Source organism: Hyperoodon ampullatus, assembly GCF_949752795.1.
Source record: "Hyperoodon ampullatus genome assembly, chromosome: 20".
Lineage (NCBI taxonomy): Eukaryota > Metazoa > Chordata > Mammalia > Artiodactyla > Ziphiidae > Hyperoodon > Hyperoodon ampullatus.
The window spans coordinates 15,612,569-15,633,617 of record NC_136933.1 but is presented as its reverse complement, the minus strand read 5'-3'; the positions used below and the strand labels follow the sequence as shown (position 1 = coordinate 15,633,617).

Genomic DNA, 21,049 nt, shown 5'->3' with positions numbered 1-21,049 from the left:
AAACTCTTTCTCTTGTACAAACATAGTTGGAAGCTGGTTTTAGCCACTTCTTCCCTCAATGCTCAAGCAAAAGTTGAAATGACAAATGTGCCCCGAAGCCCCAGGTTTCACCTCAGATGCTTGGAAGTGTAGGTGTGTTTACCTGGAGTCCCAGGCTGGAAGGCTTGTAAAAGGAGTGAAATTAATATGCAGAAAGTGACCTGGGAGATTTCCCCATCCTGGTTGCTAGCTACCTTCCTAGATTTCTAGGACATTCATTAAGATCTTTGCATTTGTTTTAAAATTGTCCATAGTTGTTAACAAGGTGTGAGAAATTAGTTCACAAGTTGGAAGATTACTCTTTAGGTAGAAATACAAGGGTCTTGGGCTGTTTCCCTTCAAATGAGTTATTTAGTGACTTCTTGTGAGTCCAGTTTTGAGGAGGAAAGATCCGCTGCTTCCTAATTTTCTTTGAGTGTTTTAAATGTATTTTGAATGAGTTTTTGAAAATGGAAACCCGAAGGAGCTTAGAACAGCACAGGGACTAGCAGTCTGAAAGTGGGAACACTGGAGTTCTATTCTTGCCCTGTCCTTCCCTAGGACAGCAGTAACAGTGGGCTGTTTTCCACCTAGCCCTCCATCCATTCTTCTCGACCCTGCCCAGGGAGGCCAATCCTGCAGACTGTATTACCCAGGTCCCCTTGCTGTCTGGCATCTCACTGGTCTTGGCCTAGGGATGACAGGTGGGAAACAGGTTGAGTGAATCAATCCTCCCCATTCCTGCCCTTGCTTTTGCCTCATCATCCTTAGCTTTTCTCTTAACCCTGCCCACGACTCTGTAAGTGGTCCCCTGTTAAGGTCTTGTCATTTGAACCATCTGGGGTGGCTTCTGCTTTGAGCCAGGCTTCTGATACAAATGACAACCAGCTTTAGCAAACTGGAAATGGATTTCAAGCAGTGGGATTAAATTCTGAAATTCTGGGATCACACCAGCTGTGTCTGAATTCTTCCTATGAGACTTGTTAGGTGGGGAGACAAGTAGGGAAGATTAACTGGTCTCTGCATGCCTGGGACCCTTGCAGCCTATTGCTCTATCTTACGAGAAGTGTAAGATAGAGGACAGTTCAGGTGGTCTTGAAGCCACTGCTTCAGGGGCTTAAAAACAATTTTACCCACCAAAGGTATTAACACACTTGTGCACTTGAGGATAAAAGAGCTTTCTTTACTCATGAGTCAACCGAAAATTTTAATTAAAAATGGAGGTTTTTTTTTTTTTTTTTTTTTAAATAGCCACTTGACAAGAGGGTAAAGAGAGCCCCTAATGGGGTAGTGAGACCAGAGTCCAGGCTTCACTCTGCTGGCCACACTGTCCTCAGGACCTTGCAATAAGCTAGAAATGTACACAATTGTAGGGGAAAACTTCAAGACTAGGGGAGGAGAGGAGGCCAGACCAGGGTGGGCAGTGACATCCTCAGTCTTTTGTATTTATATCTTACGTGTATATATATATATATATATATATATATATATATATATATATATATTACATCCAAGTACAACAGTCATTTGTACCATTTCCCAGGAGACACAGATGTTTCCAAGGCAAGGCAGGGCAGGGCTGGGGGCAGCACGGGGGCCGGGGGCTGCCTCACAGAAGCTGCAGGAGCTTCAGCGACTGTAAGAGAGCTCCGGGCTCCGCCGACGCCAGATACTGGCAGCAGAGCCAGTCCTCCAGCTCCACCCCGCGCCGGCGGTCCACCGCCTTCTCGGCGAACTTCATCATCATCAGGGCCCGCTTCATGTCGATCCAGTTGCTGAGCGTGGCGCACAGCGCCTCCTCCGAGGTGCCCGGCTGCTCCACCAGCTCCCGCCGGGGTCCCCACAGAAGGCACTGCAGCACGCGCTTGGCCTCGCCGATGCGGATGCGCTTGATGGGGTCGGCCTGCAGCAGCAGGTGCGCGAGCCGCTGCAGGCCCGGCGAGTAGAGGGACAGCGCGGGCAGTGGGGGCAGGTCCTCCTGCCGGTAGTCCTGCTCCCGCAGCTGGGCCCGCACTTCGAACGGGTTGGGCTGGTGGAGCAGCTCGTAAATGAGGATGCCCGTTTGGAACTCGTCGAACTTGCGGTACTGGGAGGCAGACACAATCTCTGGGGCCAGGCGGGCCTGGCTCTTTTTCTGCTGCAGGTTGGCGGTACCGCCCGGCTTCTGCTTGGCCTTCAGGAAGTTGCTGATGATGAGTCGGGGCAGGTGCTTCTCGCCGGGTCCTGCCTGACAGGCGGGGCCAGCGGGAGGGGTGGGGGTGGCGCCGGCTGGGAGGGCGGCAGAGGGGCAAGAGGAGGAGGTGGCGGCAGGGGCAGGGGGTACGGCGGAGGAGGGGTCCGGGGAGGCCTGAGGGGCGCAGTGCACCAGCAGCAGGTTCTCCAGGCACAGGTCCCGGTGGATGATCCCGTGCTCCTTCAGGTGCTCCAGCCCGTTGCAGAGCTGCAGAAGCAGGAAGCACACGCGCCGCTCGTAAACCTCGGGCTCAGACTGGTGGCTGGTGGCTGAGTCTTGCACAAAGTCCGAGGCGGTCTGGTGGGGTACCTCTCGGGTGATGACCACCACGCAGTCCTGCTCCTGGGCGGGGGGATGTGAAGGCAGGGCAGACAGGGGGTCCTTGGGCGCATCGGGAGAGGTGAGCATGCTGGAGGGCACCGAGGCGACAAAGTGGCCGCAGTCCTGCTGGATGTTGAAGTGCACGGGCACGGAAGGGCTGCAGTATGAGGCTGCTTTGGGCTCAGGGGTTTTGCAGATCTGCGGGGGAAAGGGGCAGTGAGGTCAAAGAGCCAGAGCCATCATTCGGTTCAGCAACTGGTGTTGGGACATTTAGATATCCACATGCAAAACGGTGAACTTAAAACCATAGCTCACACCGTACACACAGTTTAACTCAAAATGGATCCCAGAGACCTAGGTCAAAATGGAGAGACTTAGATGTGAGAGCCAAACCATACACACTTTTGAAGAAAACACAGGACAGAATCTTTGAGACCTTAGGTTGAGCAAGGATTTCTCAGATACCACACCAAAAGCATGGTCCATAAGAGAAAAAAAGGGACAAACTTGACCTTACCGAAACTCAAAACTTGTATGCTTCAAAAGATACTAAGAAAATGCAAAGACAAGTAATAGAGTGGGAGGAAATATTTGCAAAACACATATCCAGTAAAATGATTTCTATCCAGAATTTACCAAAAATTCTTGCAATGCAGTATAAGATAAATTACCCAATCAAAAGGTGGGCAAAAGATATTAACAGGCATTTCACCAAAGAAATATATAATTGGCCATAAACACATGAAAAGATGTTCAACATCATGAATCATAAGCGAAATGCAAGTCAAAACCACAATGAGAGACCAGGTGAGGCCCACCAGAACGGCTATAATAAAATGATAATAGCAAGTGTCTATGAGGATGTGGAGAAATGGGAACTCTCATTTATAGCTGGTGGAATGTAAAATGGTACCACCACTTTGGAATACAGTTCGGCAATTTCTTAATAACTTAAACCTAAAATTGTCATACAACCCAGCAAGAGTGAGTTCCCTTGGTAGGAAGACGTCCCCATGCCCACAGTGTAGGCTGGACAAATTCTCAGGAAGCCAGCTGGATAAGAGCTTACACAGGCAGTCAGCCTCACTCCCCAGCCCTCACACCTGAATTGGCAGCTACCTTATAATAGATGTGTTCGACCCCTGGGATGTTCCCTTCTTGGGGAATCTTGGGGGCAGATGCGGGCCCTAAACCTCTAGGACTTGGTCAAATTCTCTTAGGCTGCCCTAGTTTCTAGATCCAGGTACATATGCCATGCCTACCAGCTGGCACAACCTGTTGGGCTGATTTCAGTGGAGCCGCTAAGTGGAAGCCACGAGCTTTTCCTACAAGGGTGAGTCAGAGCAGCTGAAAGAAAACAGAAAGCTCTCCAGAGAATAGGGAACCCAGAGGGCCCAAAGGCACCCTCTGAACCAGAGGTGGGAATAAACAGACAGATGATCTCAAGCTCCTTTGGGGAATTCCCAGTGTCTTTCCCACCTCTTCTACATCTTCTTGTACTAACGACAGCGACTGCCACCTAAGGATCCTGAGCAACAGGAACCCTCATCTGGTGGCCACACAACTGAAGAGTCTTGAGCCAGACACAATGGCCCCCTGTCAGGTCTCAATATCCCTCTAATTACACTGAAAGGGACGGCATATGGTCTGTGGGTGCCCCTCTCAAAAGGAGATGATGCAACCCCAGCCGCACTTTGTAGAAAGGTAAGGATCAGTGAGTGCATAATCCTAAGAAGAAAGGCATTTCGCCTCCATCTATAAAATATCATCCTGCAAACAATCCCAAAATAACCCTTTGGGGTGCTGCATGGCTGCACTCAGATGAGCACAGCAGTGTTTATGGAGCACCACAATGCTTACAGGTGACATTTTTAGAAGTTCTGTTGCAAGTACCTTTTCAAAGAGGTTTATTTATATTGCAGCTCTACAAAGCTCAGCATAAAACCTGGCATAAAAGAGCTCTGCTTCTGAGAAAACTTTTAAAAAGATAATTGGAGGGTTGGGGGGAGAGAACACATTAATTTATTGATCCCTCTATTAGAGAAGTAGAATAGAAATAAAAGGGAAGTACATTTTATCCCAGACAGTGCTTCCTATTACTAACAAAAGTGATTTCAGAATGCATGCCTAAAAGGCACTGCTGCAGGCTCTTTCTTATCTGAGCACACCCAGCTATATTCAGTTTTTATTTTTGGCTGTGTTGGGTCCCCATTGCTGCACATGGGCTCTCTCTAGTTGAGGCAAGCAGGGGCTACTCTTCATTGCGGTGCGCGGGCCTCTCATCGTTGTGGCCTCTCGTTGCAGAGCACAGGCTCCAGAGCGCAGGCTCAGTAGTTGTGGTGCACGGGCTTAGTTGCTCCGCGGCATGTGGGATCTTCCCGGGCCAGGGACCGAACCCGTGTCCCCTGCACTGGCAGGCGGATTCTTAACCACTGCGCCACTGGGGAAGCCCTGTATTCAGTTTTTAAATGGCAGTCTTCTGGAACACTATTACACTAAAGGAAATTTGGGAGGGGTCCTCAAAAAACAGTTTTACATATAAATATCAACCCCTGGGTATGGACCCATCTGCTGTGCCATCCATGGATACTGATGTCATCCCCTCCAGTGAGGGCTTCTCAACTACAACATATACATACCGAACTCTTGCACCATGCCTACAAAGCATTTTGTCACGTAGTGTCTCGTTAAATCTCATTGAGGGCTTCCCTGGTGGCGCAGTGGTTGAGAATATGCCTGCTAGTGCAGGGGACACGGGTTCGAGCCCTGGTCTGGGAAGATCCCACATGCCATGGAGCAACTGGGCCCGTGAGCCACAACTACTGAGCCTGCGTGTCTGGAGCCTGTGCTCCGCAAAAAGAGAGGCCCCAATAGTGAGAGGCCTGCACACCGCAATGAAGAGTGGCCCCTGCTTGCCACAACTAGAGAAAGCCCTAGCATAGAAACGAAGACCCAACACAGCCCAAAATAAATAAATAAAAAAAAAAAAAAAAAAAAAAAAATCTCATTGAACAACTCAATGAGGTAGATGCTACTACAGAGGAGGAAACTGAGATTTCAAGAGGTTAAATTATTTGCCCTAGATTATACAGCTAAGAAGTGTTCTAGAGGTGAAAAGTATGGGCTTTGGAGTGAAAAGGACCTTAGTTTAAATATAAACTCTGCAAACATTGGCAACTTTCCCTTGATTCTTGTTATTTGTGGTCGTTATGTTCTATTAAGTAGCCACAAACACTGAATGCATGAATGCTGAACCACTGCTCCTGGGGAAATACAATGTGAAGTTCTTGCAAGCCTCTGGTCACAAGATGTTCACCAACTTATCAATATGTAACCTTGTTGTATACTGTGTGTGTTTCTGTTTAAAGACGCCTTATTCATAGATACTGCGGATCCACTAACACTGACGGCCAACAGCAGTGTAACTCATGCCTGAAGTAAGCTGATCTAACACCCTCTCAAAGGTGCATCACAGCCTTCCTGACCTTAGGAACACGAGACAGGACTTCAGCACTCAGCGTGGCCATTTTAAAGAGCGAAATCACCAACGAAAAGCACAAAAGTATGACGATGAGGCACTAAATAGACACAAAAAGTACACCTGTGTACAGTATAAGAGCTGAAACAAGAAGGCGGAGGGTCCCCTTGTGCCACCTCAGCTGAAGATTTGCAAGTCGGATGACCCGGATTTCCGCCCCCGCCCACTGTGTGCCAGTTCAGTAATGAACTCCAAATTCCTCCAAGCACTGATGTGGGGTTACAAGTAAGTTTCAGCATCGAATTCACAAACGCAGAATCCACGAATACAGAAGATCAATGGTATTTATCTCCAAGTGTGTTTCTCCTCTGTATCTCAGGGGCAGTGTCCCTCTTCACAGGGCCACTGGGAGCACTAAAGGACACAACACAGGTGTGGCTTTCAACACACTGCCCAGGCGAGCACCCACTGGGAGAGGTTGCTATGGTGACTGCCCTTGCGGGTCCGGCTGTAGCCGTGTGGTGGTGCTGGGCAATTCCAGAGCTGGCTGGCTGTACAAACCCAGAGGGTGCAGCTGCCGGGGCCTGGGCTGTGTTTCCAAGGATCCCCTTTCTCCAGGGTATCAAAGGCCTGGGCCCGGCAAACACTCTCCTCGGGAGCTCCAGGCACTTCGCACAGAGGTGCAAATGAAAGAGGAGAGTGAATGACAAGTGGCCTGGATGCATTTCAGAATCAGTGAGCCGGTCCCTCTGGCAAGACCTGCAGCTTCCTCACTGCCTCGAACAAAGGACAGAGCGTGTGTTATCCAGAGGGGCAGCCCTGGGCGGGGCCGCCAAGATCATTCTACAGTGTCAGATTAGAGGTGAGGGGAGAGGAGGGGACGGCTTCTTTTCCACCCCATCTCCCCTCACCGCCCCCCCAAGTTCATGTTCAGGGAGTCTGTGCCTGAGTTCTGGCTCAAGACCTTCACAAAGGCCTTTGGTTCAGCTCAAATTTCAAACGTTTCACTGAGCCAAGTCTCACTTTAAACTTTGGTGCCACGGCCTGATTCGTGGTTGAAAATCTGGGCTAAGTCACGTCTGTTAAATAAAAAAGGCCCAGCCCGCTTAGCACAGGTCCCTGATTACCGGAGTTCTGGCTGACTGAGGCATGAAACAGCTTCGAAAGCACACACAACTAAGGCTTTTTTTCCCTCCTCACACTCGTGGAGCTGGGCTACACGAGCTGGCTTCACCTCCTCGTGGCTACAGGGTGCCAAGCCGACAAACACGGGGACCAGCATCAGCCCGAGCAGGTGCGAGCCTGCAACTGAAGCTCCTGCTTCCCAGGCACGGATGAAATGAGCTCAGCCACAGCCAGGCGGTGCGGGAAGGAGCCCCGCTCCCCACTCCTGGGGATTCAGCTGATTCAGATGACTGTATTCCATCTAGGATCAGCACTAATGAAGTGGAACAGCAGCGAGGAAGGATGCTCCATGCCCCGCCCCCTCCCCTCCCCACCAGGCCAGGCACATTTGCAAATAGATATTGTTGTTCCCCAGACTCTGAATACTGGAAGCTCTTCTCCAGATTTCCTTTTCACACATTACAGAGACAGTCCCTGAGCTGCCAAGGCTCCAGCAAAATCAAAGAGGAGACCCCGGGGACTCTCTTCCTTAAGAGGACCAAGGTCTATCACTGGCTTCCTTATGGTTTACATTTCGAATGCAATGAACGATGCTGCCTTTTAACATCCTCTGGAAATGCTGAATTTTCTGCACTGTTCTTCGGAGAACTGGCTAATTCTACATTGTTACAGGAGGTCCTAGAATCCAAGTTGCACATCACCATCATGGATATAAAAACCAAACCCCTTTGCCCGGAGGTTCTGATCCAGCGGCAGATCTTGCACCAGGTGGCCCCCTGGGCCATATCACTTTCTACCCATGGGCAAGAGGGATTAAGCCTGTCCCACCAGGCTCTTTCCTCCTCAAAATGGAGAAGTCAGCTGTCTCTTGACAGTGAAGGAGCCGCCCAGGTCCAGCCCAAGGAGACGGGGGAGAGTAACACATGCACTTGAACACAGGAAATGTTCAGGGTGGAAGCAGAGACCTTACTCACAGATCCCTTTCTCAGGTCCACTAGGTTGTCAGAAGCAAAGAACTTCCTAAAGGCACCTCCATCCCCTTGACTTTCAAGGAGCTCAAATTTCCATCCCTTTCATTGCATGGATACAGACCCCTGGCTCTGGGCCACCAGCGATGACCAGGCTGACCACGTCCAGCTCTCTGGAGGGTCTACTCACTCTTCCTTTACTGGATACAGCACCCTCCTAATAGGAAGGGAAACGCTGGGGTTGTTTCTTTTTCTTTTAATTGTGGTTGGGGGGGTGACCAGGAAGGGTAGCTCAACAAGAGAGTAGCTGCTGAGTTCAGATATAAAGAGGCAATGAAGTTCAAAAATCTATCTAGTCTTTTGGGGCCTTGATTTCTGACAATGAACTGGATCCTCCTAATAGCTACCTTTCTGCCTAGTTTTTTTTGCAAGAAGGCAGCGAGTAATTATACAGAGCCCCTTGAACAAATAAATCAGGGGTTCCCAATCTATATTTTATGGTGGTGTCACCAATTTTTTAAAAGAAAAATCTCACAGTAAAATTCACTGCAATTTTCCTTGGCTAATAATCATAGTATTAAAAAAAATCTTACTGGTAAGAAGGAAGCTACCCCGCCAAGACCATTTCATGTTAGTTCACTGTTTGCATTTTTTCTAATTAGAAATAAAAGAACGTCTTGGGGCAGGTGGTGGCAGAAAAGAGTTCAGGGTTCCCTTCTCACTCCTCACAAAAGCCTGCATTTATAGAAGGACCACAGACCACCAGGTACTCAAGGGACGCCAAAAGAAGATGAGAAAAGGGGCCACCAGAGGGGCCAGATGGATACAGACAGCTCCACCAGCTTACTCAGAGCTGTGCCCCAAAAGAGCAATGGGGCGTGCTAGCAACAGCCCTGATCCAGGGCCAATGATTAAAGAGCTGTGTTACTTTGGACTAGTCCCTTAACTTCCCAGAACTTCTTAACTGACAGGGTGGTAGCATAGGCTTTGAGACAAGACAAAGAAGACTTCAAATCCATCTTAGCCACCTGCCAGCTGTGGGCAGATTACTTAATCATTTTGAGCCTCAGAGTCCCCACCTGTAACACCTACCTACCCTGTGAGGATTTGAGGTCGTGTAGTTAACACACCCATCCAAGAGTCTAGTTGTATACTGACTGCTCTATCAATAATATTACTGTTACTGTTCAAGATGATGCTTGGGTCTAACTCTCCTTCTGGCTCTATTTTAAGAACTATGTCTTAATTGCCTATCTCCCGTATTAGATTATAAGCTCCACGGGAACCATATGTTCACCTCTATATACTCAGATCTTTACAAAATACCTGGCTCGTAGTAGGCATCCAATAGAAACCTGCTGAATAAATGAATGAACTCTCCATTACATTAAAAGGCAACTGTCTTAATCCAACTCGATCATGTAGGTTCGTTCCTGAATGCACAGAATGAACCTTCTATTCATTGTACAAATCACATCGCACCACGTCCTGGGCCAGGCAGAGAGTGAGATCACCGAGCATTTTTTTTTTTTTTTGCGGTACGCGGGCCTCTCACTGCCGTGGCCTCTCCCGCTGCGGAGCACAGGCTCCGGACGCGCAGGCCCAGCGGCCACGGCCCACGGGCCCAGCCGCTCCGCGGCACGCGGGATCCTCCCAGACCGGGGCACGAACCCGTGTCTCCTGCATCGGCAGGCGGACTCTCAACCACTGCGCCACCAGGGAAGCCCACCGAGCATTTTTTGGAAACTACCCTCCTCCGGGAGCCGGCTGAGGGGAAATGACTTCCCCAGCCATAGCGCTGCCCTCCTCAGCCGGGACCGGCTGGCGGCACTGTGGAATGGGAGGAGGGGTCGGTACCTACTTTCACAGCGTAGGTGCTGCCGGGGTCCTCGGAGCAGGTGGCACAGTAATAAATGGCATCCCCCGAGTCGCAGCAGGGCTTGTTACAGGCCAGCTTGAACAGGGACCAGTTATTCTCGCTGAAGTGCAGCCCCTTTTTCTGGCCGCCCATGAAGAGGTCCTCACACCTGGCCACGAGGCGGACCAAGGACTGGGCATAGAGCCCTCCCAGCTTGGTGTAGGTGCCCTCCTTGCTGCTGATGCTGCTCAGGAGGCTGTGGAGCTGCAGCTGGGCGCTGCCTGCCGAGGCCTGGCTGGACACGCTCAGCTGGGAGGCCGCAGCCGAGGAGACCCCTTTGCCCTGCAGGCTCTGGCTGCCTGCCAGCCCTGGCGCTGGGCCCCAGGGGCCATTGTCTTTGAACGTTTTCTCCAGAGGCTCGGAAGCAGAGAAGATGTGCTGGTGGCGGCTGCCGGGGCCTGAGGAGTAGCTGAAGTGGGGCTCGTCATGGACACAGACGTTGGTTTCCGAGTGGCTGAGGTTCAGCTTGGGACCTGCTGTTCTTGGCTTGGGGGAGCCTTGGGTCCAGAAGAAGCCATCCGGGGAAGAGGCCGCCCGGCTCACTAGCTTCTTCTGGGGGAGAGGCGGGGGCTGCACGGGGCCACCGGGGGACACATCCTCAGTGGAGCCCGAAGGGAAGGGGACAGGGCTGAAGAGCTCCTTCCCGCTGCTGGTGGGCGAGTGAGTCAGCTCAGATGATGGACCTGAAAAAGAGAAACAGAAACCATCAGACCGGGGGCCCAGGCCACTCAGTTCCAGGGTCCTGTGGGCCTTTTTTTTTCTTTCCATCAAAGCAATCTATTTTATTTTGTTTTTATCTATTTCTTGAAGAGACAACATATGCACAATGAACACAACTCAAAATGCAAAAAAAGGTGTACAATGCCAATGAAGTCTTCCTCCTATCCTGTTCCTTAGCGCCCAGTCCCTCTTCAGAGGAAACATGGCTGGCAATTTCCCATGCATCCTTCTGGAGATCTGCCAAACAACCCAAACACACACATACACACACACACTTACACAAAGGAGAGCAAACGGTGCCCACTGATTGCAGTATTCCTTTTCTTCACTTGCCACTATGGCTTGGAGACATTCCACATCAGATGATGTTCAGGTCTACCTAATTCTTTTTAAAAGCTATCCCATACTGTATCATCATATGCAAGTACCATAATTTATTTAACTGGTCCCCCGTGCATGGACACTTAGGTTGCTTCTAATATTTTGCAAACAATGTTACAACAGCACCAACAAACTTGAACATGTGTGGCTTGGCTCGATTTTTTTCAAAAAGTCAGTTTATAGAGGGTACAATTTAGCTACAGTATAATTCCTCCTTTTTAGTGTGTAATTCTCTGAGTTTTGACAAATGCCCTGATGGCCTGGGGGACAGTGCAGGCCCACAGACATTTCAGAAGGCAGAGAATGTGATTTCATAAGAAGAAACAGATCTCAAGGGAAAGTGAGTGGTTCCCAGGCCCCACAGTTCCCAGAGGTGCACGTGGATATTGATGTGATTTGGGGAAAGTTCCATCACTGCCTCAGGCCTCCGCAGAGCATGGGGGCCTTCAGAAATGTCACAGACGGTGAGACAAGAGCGAAGATTGGACTTACTCTTTATATCAATGTATGAAATGGAGAGTTCACAATGAAACAAGAGTTCAGGTAAAAAATATATAAGAAAAGGTACTGACATCAGAGACAAGAAAGGGCCAATTGAAAATAATACTCATTTCTTTCATTCTAAGAACGGACTCAAAGATGTACCCAATATTTTAATAACAGCTTTTAAGGGGATTAAAAAAAAACATTAACTGTATCTGTACATTATAAAATACATCTTATTATCCTGAAGGTTAAAATGTGAAAGAAACATGGGTCTCAGATTCAAGGAAATACGCAGTTATGATGTGTGCCCCTCATTTAGTTGACTGTGCATGTAGCCTAAGGGCGGGGCACATAGTGCCTCTCTGGACCCCCTCCCACCTTAGCAGGACGACCAAGATGCAAGACACACAACAAATACAGAGGCCGGAGGCAAGTGGAGAAAGGCCCCAAAGGAAGCAAACTGTCTGTTAGCTTTGTGTCACTTCACTCAGAGGCACATGGCCTTTGCAGGGCTGCTTCTGAACAGGTAACAGCTGTCTCTGCTTGAGTCCCTCTCTGCTTTCTCCAGCCAAAGGGGGACAGAATGGGCTGGCACCAAGCCTCTCCCATCAGCACGGGGGCCTCCTTACTTGGGGGTGCTCCACAGGCAGGAGGGAGCCAGGTGGATGACTATGTCCTCAGGTGCCGATGTCCGTGCCTCAGCCCCATTGACCAGCATCAAAAGTGACAGCAGGGGCCTCCTGCACAGTACAAGCTCCAGCACAAAGCCCCCAGGAGGACAGAGTTGGTAAACACAGCTAGTTGAACACAGGAGCTGGGAACCAGGTTTGTGCAAAGAGATGCATTATCAACACACAGAAGATAAGGGTTGGGGAGGGGGCAGGCAGAGGTGATCAGAATCCCGGTCAACGCTTTACTCAGCGCCTCCAGTCTCCCTGTCCAGACAGGGACAGCCTGCCTATGGTCAGGACTCCTGGGTCCCCCGTCCAACTGGCCGGGGAGGTTTTTGACAAATCAGTTTCAATAGCTAGTCCCCTCCTTAAGCCTTATGCTTATTCCCACCCCCTTATTTGGTTTGTCTTCCTGGGCTTCCCCCTACAGCCCTCCTTGACGCTTTCAACACATCCCTTTCTGCCTCTCGTCTGATCTGAGGGCGCACAGCGGGATGAACCCTGATGTAAGCTGCCAATCTTACTCGGCTGAATTTCCTCATTTAAAAACTGACTGGGAGGCTTCCCTGGTGGCGCAGTGGTTGAGAGTCTGCCTGCCGATGCAGGGGACACGGGTTCGTGCCCCGGTCTGGGAAGATCCCACATGCCGCGGAGCGGCTGGGCCCGTGAGCCATGGCCGCTGAGCCTGCGCGTCCGGAGCCTGTGCTCCGCAACGGGAGAGGCCACAGCGGTGAGGCCTGCGTACCGCAAAAAAAAAAAAAAAAAACTGACCAGATTGCATCCCTGCGAAGGTTCCTTCCAGCACTAATAGTCTATAATTTCAGCCATTCTCTCCATTTTCAACAACTCCTCATGTGCATTTTGTCTCAAAGCTGCCCCTGAAATAAAATACCTCTAGGCAGATGGTTATCTTGCTTCCACTGTTCCTCTATCTCTAGTTCCCACAAGCTGCCGCTGGAAAACTTTTCAATCTTTAAGGATAGCAGGAATCTTAAAAAAAAACAAAAAAAAAAAACGGTAACACTTCTCATTCCCTAGATTACCAAAGAAAACCAAGAGGTTGTGGTTTAGCACAGAAAATAACTCATGTGTTCAGGCAGTTGGAAGGAAGTGATTTTCTCCTTTGCCCTGTGTGTGTTCTCTTGCTTTCTTGTGGGAACTGTGAGTGTGTGGCTTTGATCAGATCTATATCCCAAAACCACTTAGCTAAGTCGGGGCAGGAGTACTGGGTATTAGGAGGCACGGCTTCAGGGATTAGCATGTGGACTGGTTCATTTTTCTTTATTTCTTAGATGTTAGGTGTTTCTCACCCAACAATCACCAGCTAAAGCACACAGTAATCAGAGGATGGCACTGGGTAGGAAGGCTCCTAGCCACGCACTTCACCAGAGGTTGTAAAGGACTGCATTACACAGACCTCATCTGGTGAAGTGAGGCTCATCTGAAATGTGCACTTCCTCTGTATATCTGGGCATTACATACACATATTGTGATTTTTGCATTAAAAAAAAATCTCCTACTTGGGTAACAGGTACACCATCTTCTGACCATTCTCCAGATGTGGACCCGCACCAGGCAAAAAGACCATAATTCACTCTGATCGCCCCCAGGCACCCCAGGACCATATAACATCTCAGCTGTTAATATTCTTGGCTGTTAATATTTGGAGGGGGATGTCTACGTGTAGCCCTTCTCGATGAAACCGATTTCTCCAGCATGAGACAAACAGTTAGCTGTCTTCTGCAGGACCAGAGAGCACCCCAGAAGACCCGCTCTGGGTCTGTCGTTTTCCTGGCTCTTGCATGGGGCACCTCCTCACAAACACAGCTGTGGGCCCCACAGAGGCTAGATTCTTACTGTTTGCAGCAGCTGCCACCCTCTGCATTCAGAAGAGCCAGAAAGAAGAGGGAACAAATATGCCTTGACACCTAAAACAGTCTCAAAATTCACAGGCAAACCACTGGTTCAGAAAAACGTGCCTAAAAAAATCGTTAAAAACTTTGGCCAACAGCCCATGTTCTCAGGACTCAGATCCAAGGGTGCATGAGACAAAGTCAAATATATCCCGGTTCTATGCCGGTGTTAGATCTCCCTGTTTCCAAATTCTGGCTTACAATTAAGGGTGTAAAAAGGATATGAATGGAAAATACTTTGCTGGGAAGTCTGCCTACATCATAGTTACATCATTGGTGGGTTTTTTTTTTTTTTTTAATGACTTTGAGTCCTAATTGGGCCAGAGAGCTACAAATCCCGTTTCCTAAGTTTTCCTTCCAATTTCCAATTCTGCATATCAAGCCTGCAGCCGGCTATAGAGAAGAACACCTCTGCATCTCCTTAGCGCCTGTGTTTCAGAGAAGAGAAAGTGTTTCTAGGAAAAAACTACACATCACGTACGGTGCACTGGGTGGGATCTTACAACGATGGAGAGGAAAGTGTACTAGTTTGGTGCCATTATATTTATAAAGCAGAGAAGAGAAATCAGGATTTCAACGGTGGGGAAAAAAAGGCTTAACTCCTATGCAGAAATGGAGGCCAAAAGTTCAAACCCAGCACTGTGAGGTTTTCTGATTATAGAGTCCTCTCTTCTGGCTGGGTTTTAATAGGTACATTCACTGTTCTCTATAGCCAAAATGAGAGCTGGGCTTCAGGAGGAAGCGGTCAGTCCAGTTTTGAACCGTATAAATGAGCCCGTGTGGCTTGCTTGGCGCCCGGCTCTGCCTCCTGACGGCAGCTGGGCCAGAACAAATGTGGGGACAAAGGGCAGGGTCCCAGCTAAGAGTCCCCCAGCTCCAAACTTCAGCTTTGGTGTCTGACGATTCTCCAACTTAAAGTAAAGGAAAGCAAATTGAATTTTCTTTTGTTCGAAACACTGAGTGTTCTGTGGATCGTTTTTAAAAATGAGGATAAGAGATTTGGCTGGAAACGGCTGTATAGATTTAATCCATTCATTCACTCAGTATTTCTTCAGCACCTACAAAATGCAAGGCAGAGGGAACAAAGCAGATGGAGAAAACCTCGCCCACACCCTGTGGCCTGTTTCAACCTCTTCACGTTCAAGGTGAGAAAACTAAAGCTATCTTTATAGGCCAGGGTCACACAGGAAGAGGCAGTCTTACAGGTTTTGGCCAAAACCCCTCTTCCCACCCCCAGAAGATGTGAAGAGTGGCGGCAGAGGGGACGTTCTAGCCTCACAGAGAGTATTTTTTTCCTCCAAAGGAAGATTTGGTCAGAATAAACTCTAATTTTTTTTTTTTTAAAGGGAGGCACATAGCATTCCTTCAAGAGGAACCTTTGCTTTTTCAAGAAGGTAAACGTGGTCTGAAAATGGAAGCATAGTATTAGCATTTTACAATTGGATGGAAAATGTGGCATTTGTGAGAAGTCTCTCCAGACCACTTCATCATCCCAAGAAACAGTGATCCAGATGGGTAGGCAATTGACATGCAAAAAAGGAGAAGCACTGTCTCAGTTTGGAAAACAGGCTCGTGGAAAATATTGCATGTCTACAGCCCATGTGTGGCTCCAGAATCATGATCTTTCCCCTGTTATAACAAAATCATTATGGGTTTTCTTCCAAATTAACAGTAAAATTAAAAGTTAGTTCAAGGTACTTTCACACGCTGTTGACAGAAGCATAAACTGACATTTTTAGAGGTTAATTTGGTAACATCTGTTCAAAAATGCATATACATTTTGACACATCGATTCTACTTCTAGTACTTTATCTTACAGATATGCTCACCAAATTATCTTGGTGTACGTCACAGGATCTTCCTGCAGACTTGTAATGAAAGTAACCTAAACATGCATTGACAAGAGAAGGGTTTAACCAATTTATACAATGAAACAAATATACAGTATGAAAAAAATGAGGTAGACCTAGAGGTTCTGATTTGAAGGACTTCAAGATACATTAAGTACAAAAATGTGTAGAACTGAAGTTTATGATATTTAAAATATGGATAAGAATTTCTGGGATGATATAGAAAAAAATGTTCCAAATGGGGGGGGAGTTGGGAGTCTGAAGACTCGGACTTTTAACTTTATATCTTTCTCCATTGTTTGGATTTTTATCATAGACATGTATTGACTTTATTGAAGTAATAATATATTTTTAAAAAATTTAGTTTAAAGGGAATAGCTCAAACTAAAATGAAGCTTCACTTGAGTGATATCGTGAGGGCTCGGGCCACAGACAATCTTAAAAATGCATAGTTTTTCCTTTAGGATAATTTCTCCATCCTTCAGTAGCACATCTCCCAGAATAGAACCGGTGACTCAGTCTCCCTCCATGGGGGATGGGAGGGTATACTGTGTTGGAGCAAAACATCAGTGTAATATATTAGACTGAACCCATCAATTTAGGATCAAGTGCTCTACAAGCCTGCTTAATTGTCAGAAAGCACACTATTTTTGGCTAGAGAGTTTTAGATGCCTTTTTCAGGACCACCTTTCTTTTTTCTTTTCTTTTCTTTTCTTTTTTTTTTGGGCTGCGACGTGCGGCTTGTGGGATCTCAGTCCCCTGACCAGGGATTGAACCTGGGCCACGGCAATGAAAGCCTGGAATCCTAACCACTAGGCCACCAGGGAACTCCCAGGACCACCTTTTTAAAAATACTATTTCTTCTTCTTCTTTTTTTTTTTTTTTTTAACATCTTTACTGGAGTATAATTGCTTTACAATGGTGTGTTAGTTTCTGCTTTATAACAAAGTGAATCAGCTATACATATACCTATATCCCCATATCTCCTCCCTCTTGTGTTCTCCCTCCCACCCTCCCTATCCCACCCCTCTAGGCGGTCACAAAGCAAGGAGCTGATCTCCCTGTGCTATGCGGCTGCTTCCCACTAGCTCTCTATTTTACGTTTGGTAGTGTATATATGTCCATGCCACTCTCTCACTTCGTCCCAGCTTATCCTCCCCCCTCCCCATGTCCTCAAGTCCATTCACTACGTCTGCATTCCTGTCCTGCCCTTAGGTTCTTCAGATTCTTTTTTAGATTCCATATATATATGTGTTAGCATATGTTAGCATATGGTATTTGTTTTTCTCTTTCTTACTTTCCTCTGTATGACAGACTCTAGGTCCATCCACCTCACTACAAATAACTCAATTTCGTTTCTTTTCATGGCTGAGTAATATGCCATTGTATATATGTGCCACATCTTCTTTATCCAGTCATCTGTCGATGGACACTTAGGTTGCTTCCATGTCCTGGCTATTGTAAATAGAGCTGCAGTGAACACTGTGGTACATGACTCTTTTAGAAATACTATTTCTTCTTAGAGTCTCAGGTAACAGCCTGAGTGGGTGAGCAAGGGCTCAGTGAGGGTCAGGCTGTCACTCATTCTGATGGACGTCTTTGTGGACTTACTATCTCCCCTTGACAGGTGCTCCCACCCTTCCCTGGCCCCTTCCTGGCTGACTTTTCCCCATAGCACTTACTGCCATCTGACACACTGGCTACTTGAGTCCCTTATCTTCCTCATCGCCCATCTCTCCCCACTAGAATGTGAGCTCCACGAAAGGAAGGGACAAGGCATTTTTTTGTCACTGCTGTATCTTCAGCACCTAAAACTGTATCCAGCCCATAGTTCGTATTCAATAAATATCTATCAAACCAATGATTGAATTAATGTCTATATTTCAAAAATCTTCTTGGCATTATTGTTGAGAAACACAAGCTGACTACTCTCAAGATATTTAATTAACTTTCTGTTTCTGGTTTGCCAGTTACAAAAAAACCAGAACACAAACACTGCCTTGGTGCATAGCTTCATGGGAGTTTATAAGTATATTCACTACTGTATAGTTATTTAGACCTCTCATCTATCACTTCTGCCCATATTTTCAGTTCAACACAGCACTCATCTCCTTTGGGAAGAGGGGAACCTGGCATCTATGATGTTTGTTTAACTGTGGAACTGAGTTGTAATGTTATCCTAAATCAAAAGGGAAAATGATCTTAATGCAATTATGAGGTCTGCATATTTAAAAGTAATCATTTAAAAGCACAAGAGTCTTCTGGTGACCATTTCTGCTGATCATTGCCCCAAGCCCATCCATCCATCCACTACAGAGGACCTTCCCCTTGGCAGCGTTCATGGATCTGTCGTAATACACGCAGTTTGTCCCTCCCCAACCAAGCATAAACCCGACAACTGCTTAGATGGATTTTTCCTTTCACTGAGTTGACCCACTGTTCAATGGAACTGCCCACATGGACAAATGGGATAACAGATGTGCCTGGAGGAGTATGGAATGCGATACAAGCACAAAGAGCTGACATTAACATTGATATAAAATATTTTGTCAACGTAAAGTTTAGACACACTCGTTTTTAAAATGCAACCAAGTTATAGCTTTCGATTATGCTTATTTTACTTATAAAATTTAAAACTATATTTTGGGGGACCACAAAACCTGAATGGTAGAAAACTAATTTTCACCATTAACCCTGATGAGCTTCCAAGAAGTTTACACAAACTACTACTATGCTATGCCCTGGAATGACTTGTCCTCAACTCACCCAGGCCCACCCATACCACAGACGCACACAGTCCACGAAATGCATTGTTTTCATTACTGAAGTCTTACTGACAAAAATCAATGTATAGTTGAATGGTCTCTTTTGACTTAATATATAATATTAAAGAGGTGGACGCTACATTCTTGAACTAACTCTATCTCTCCTATTTGGATTCCCTCTCTCAGCTTTGGCGTTAGACGTCAAGTAGTAACAAAAGGCACGATGGGTCAGTATTTCAGCTATGAGGTAAAAGTGAGTAAGGATTCACAGGATGGAAAGCTAATTGTTCAGTAATAGATTAAAGCCAGCTGTCTTGGCTAATGATGAGCGGCTGAATGAAGGGTTTCTTACATTTCATGACCTGCGGTTCTGGATATTCTCCAGCTTAATGTTTAAGAGACACAGAAAAGGAAAAAAAGAGAGCGAGAGAATGCCTGTGGTCTCTTGCCAGTTTCAAAGCATGGTTCTGGGTACAGAGCCATAAGTAGGAGCAGCAGATAGAAATTGGTTTGCTCTCAGGAGCCAGAGTCTGGTAAGAAGGTATAAACCGGGCTTCCCTGGTGGCGCAGTGGTTGAGAGTCTGCCTGCCGATGCAGGGGACACAGGTTCGTGCCCCGGTCCGGGAAGATGCCACATGCCGCGGAGCGGCTGGGCCCGTGAGCCATGGCCGCTGAGCCTGTGCGTCCGGAGCCTGTGCTCCGCAACGGGAGAGGCCACAGCAGTGAGAGGCCCGTGTACCGCAAAAAAAAAAAGAGAAGGCATATACCTTTTTGTTGATCTAGGAATCTAAATTTCGAGGTGCATTTCCACTGAATAACTCGTTCGTGATAAAGGACTAACCATGAAAATATATTCTTTTTTAAAAACTGAAGTACAGTTGATTTACAATGTTATCTCAGTGTCAGGTGTACAAGAAAATATATTCATTTTAATTCGAAAATGAGAGTTAGGTGTCACCATTGTACTCATAAACCCTCATGTGGCTCCCTATTTCCAAACGCCACAAACTGGTTTTGAGAGCTTTGTACAATCCAGCCCCCAGCTTCCCACCACCTCATGTCCCACTGCCCCTCATTTGCTTCCACTGAAGTGCGTCGGGCTGGTCTGACCCTTTCCCCATGTGCACCGCTAACCTGTGCCTTCTCTCCTCTTGAATTGCTTCCTTAACCTGCAAAGACCCCTCCTCCTCCCTCTACCTTCTCAATTTTAACCACTCTGGAGACAAGAGCTGAAGTCCCATGTCCTTAAAAAGCCTTCTCTGGGATTTGCTTGGCAGTGGAGTGGTTAAGACTCCATGCTTCCACTGCAGGGGGTGCAGGTTCAATCCCTGGTCAGGGAACTAAGATCCCGCATGCCTCAGGCGAGGCCCAAAGGACAAAAAAAAAAAAAAAAAGCATTCCCTGAACCCTACATCAGCACTCATTGATTTCTCTCTCTCTGGAAGCTTTCATAAGCACTCCTGTTCTGAGCAGCCCAATTTCCTAGCTTAACCCATCCACCCACATGTCATGTATTTTAATCTTACCTTCCTGGCTAGACCGTAAGAGCCCTGAGAGCAAATATCATGATCTGCTGGTTCTGAGAAGCCAAGTGCTGGGGCAATTAAGTCCAGTTCTCACCAACACCAGCTGGCAAGTGGAGGATGAAAGACCCCTCCCTCAGAATTGCTCACAATCCCAAGGGAGCAGGTCAGGGTTGCAGCACAGGGACTAATGGTTCACGTGCCCAGCCCAGCCTTCGATGGAATAAGGTGCCTTTTGAATGGAATGGGAAAAGGAAAAAGAGAGAAACCCAGGAAAATCTGCAGAGAAAGAAAATCCTCTTTTGCCACGTCCCACCCAAATCAAGGCTAAGATATTTCCTGTTTTGAAGTCAGAGCTGTCAGAAGTTTCCCATCAGAACACACCACAGGCTGACGTACAACATATGCTTTTGTCTTAGCCGCACTAATCTTTTAGATAGAAAAATGTTGGTGACAGTAAATTCACAATGGAACCCTCTACTCCAAAAATGCCTACTGAGAAGAAATACTTCCTTAGGACTGAGAAAGAGAGTCATGCTAGCACATGTCCAAACCTAACATGCTAGGGCAAGTCAATGAGAAATGCAGGAGGGGACACACACACACACACACACACACGTGTTAAAGGGTGAAGGTTTTAATACTACCCATCACAACCACAGGAAAGCAAGAGTTCTTT

At 47.4% G+C, this 21,049-nt stretch overlaps 1 protein-coding gene across 1 annotated transcript in view; it reads right to left on the bottom strand.

Moving 5' to 3' along the window:
* Positions 1-477: 477 nt before the first annotated feature.
* The window catches only part of PRAG1 (PEAK1 related, kinase-activating pseudokinase 1), a gene marked incomplete at its 5' end in the record, with an annotated part of 45,412 nt that continues 24,840 nt past the window's right edge, over positions 478-21,049 (bottom strand). Inside the window, 2 exons of the mRNA XM_079726473.1 lie at positions 478-2,770; positions 10,005-10,744. Coding sequence (XP_079582599.1) covers positions 1,628-2,770; positions 10,005-10,744 — 1,883 coding nt within the window. The 3' untranslated portion in view covers positions 478-1,627. The remainder of the gene's footprint in view (positions 2,771-10,004; positions 10,745-21,049) is intronic.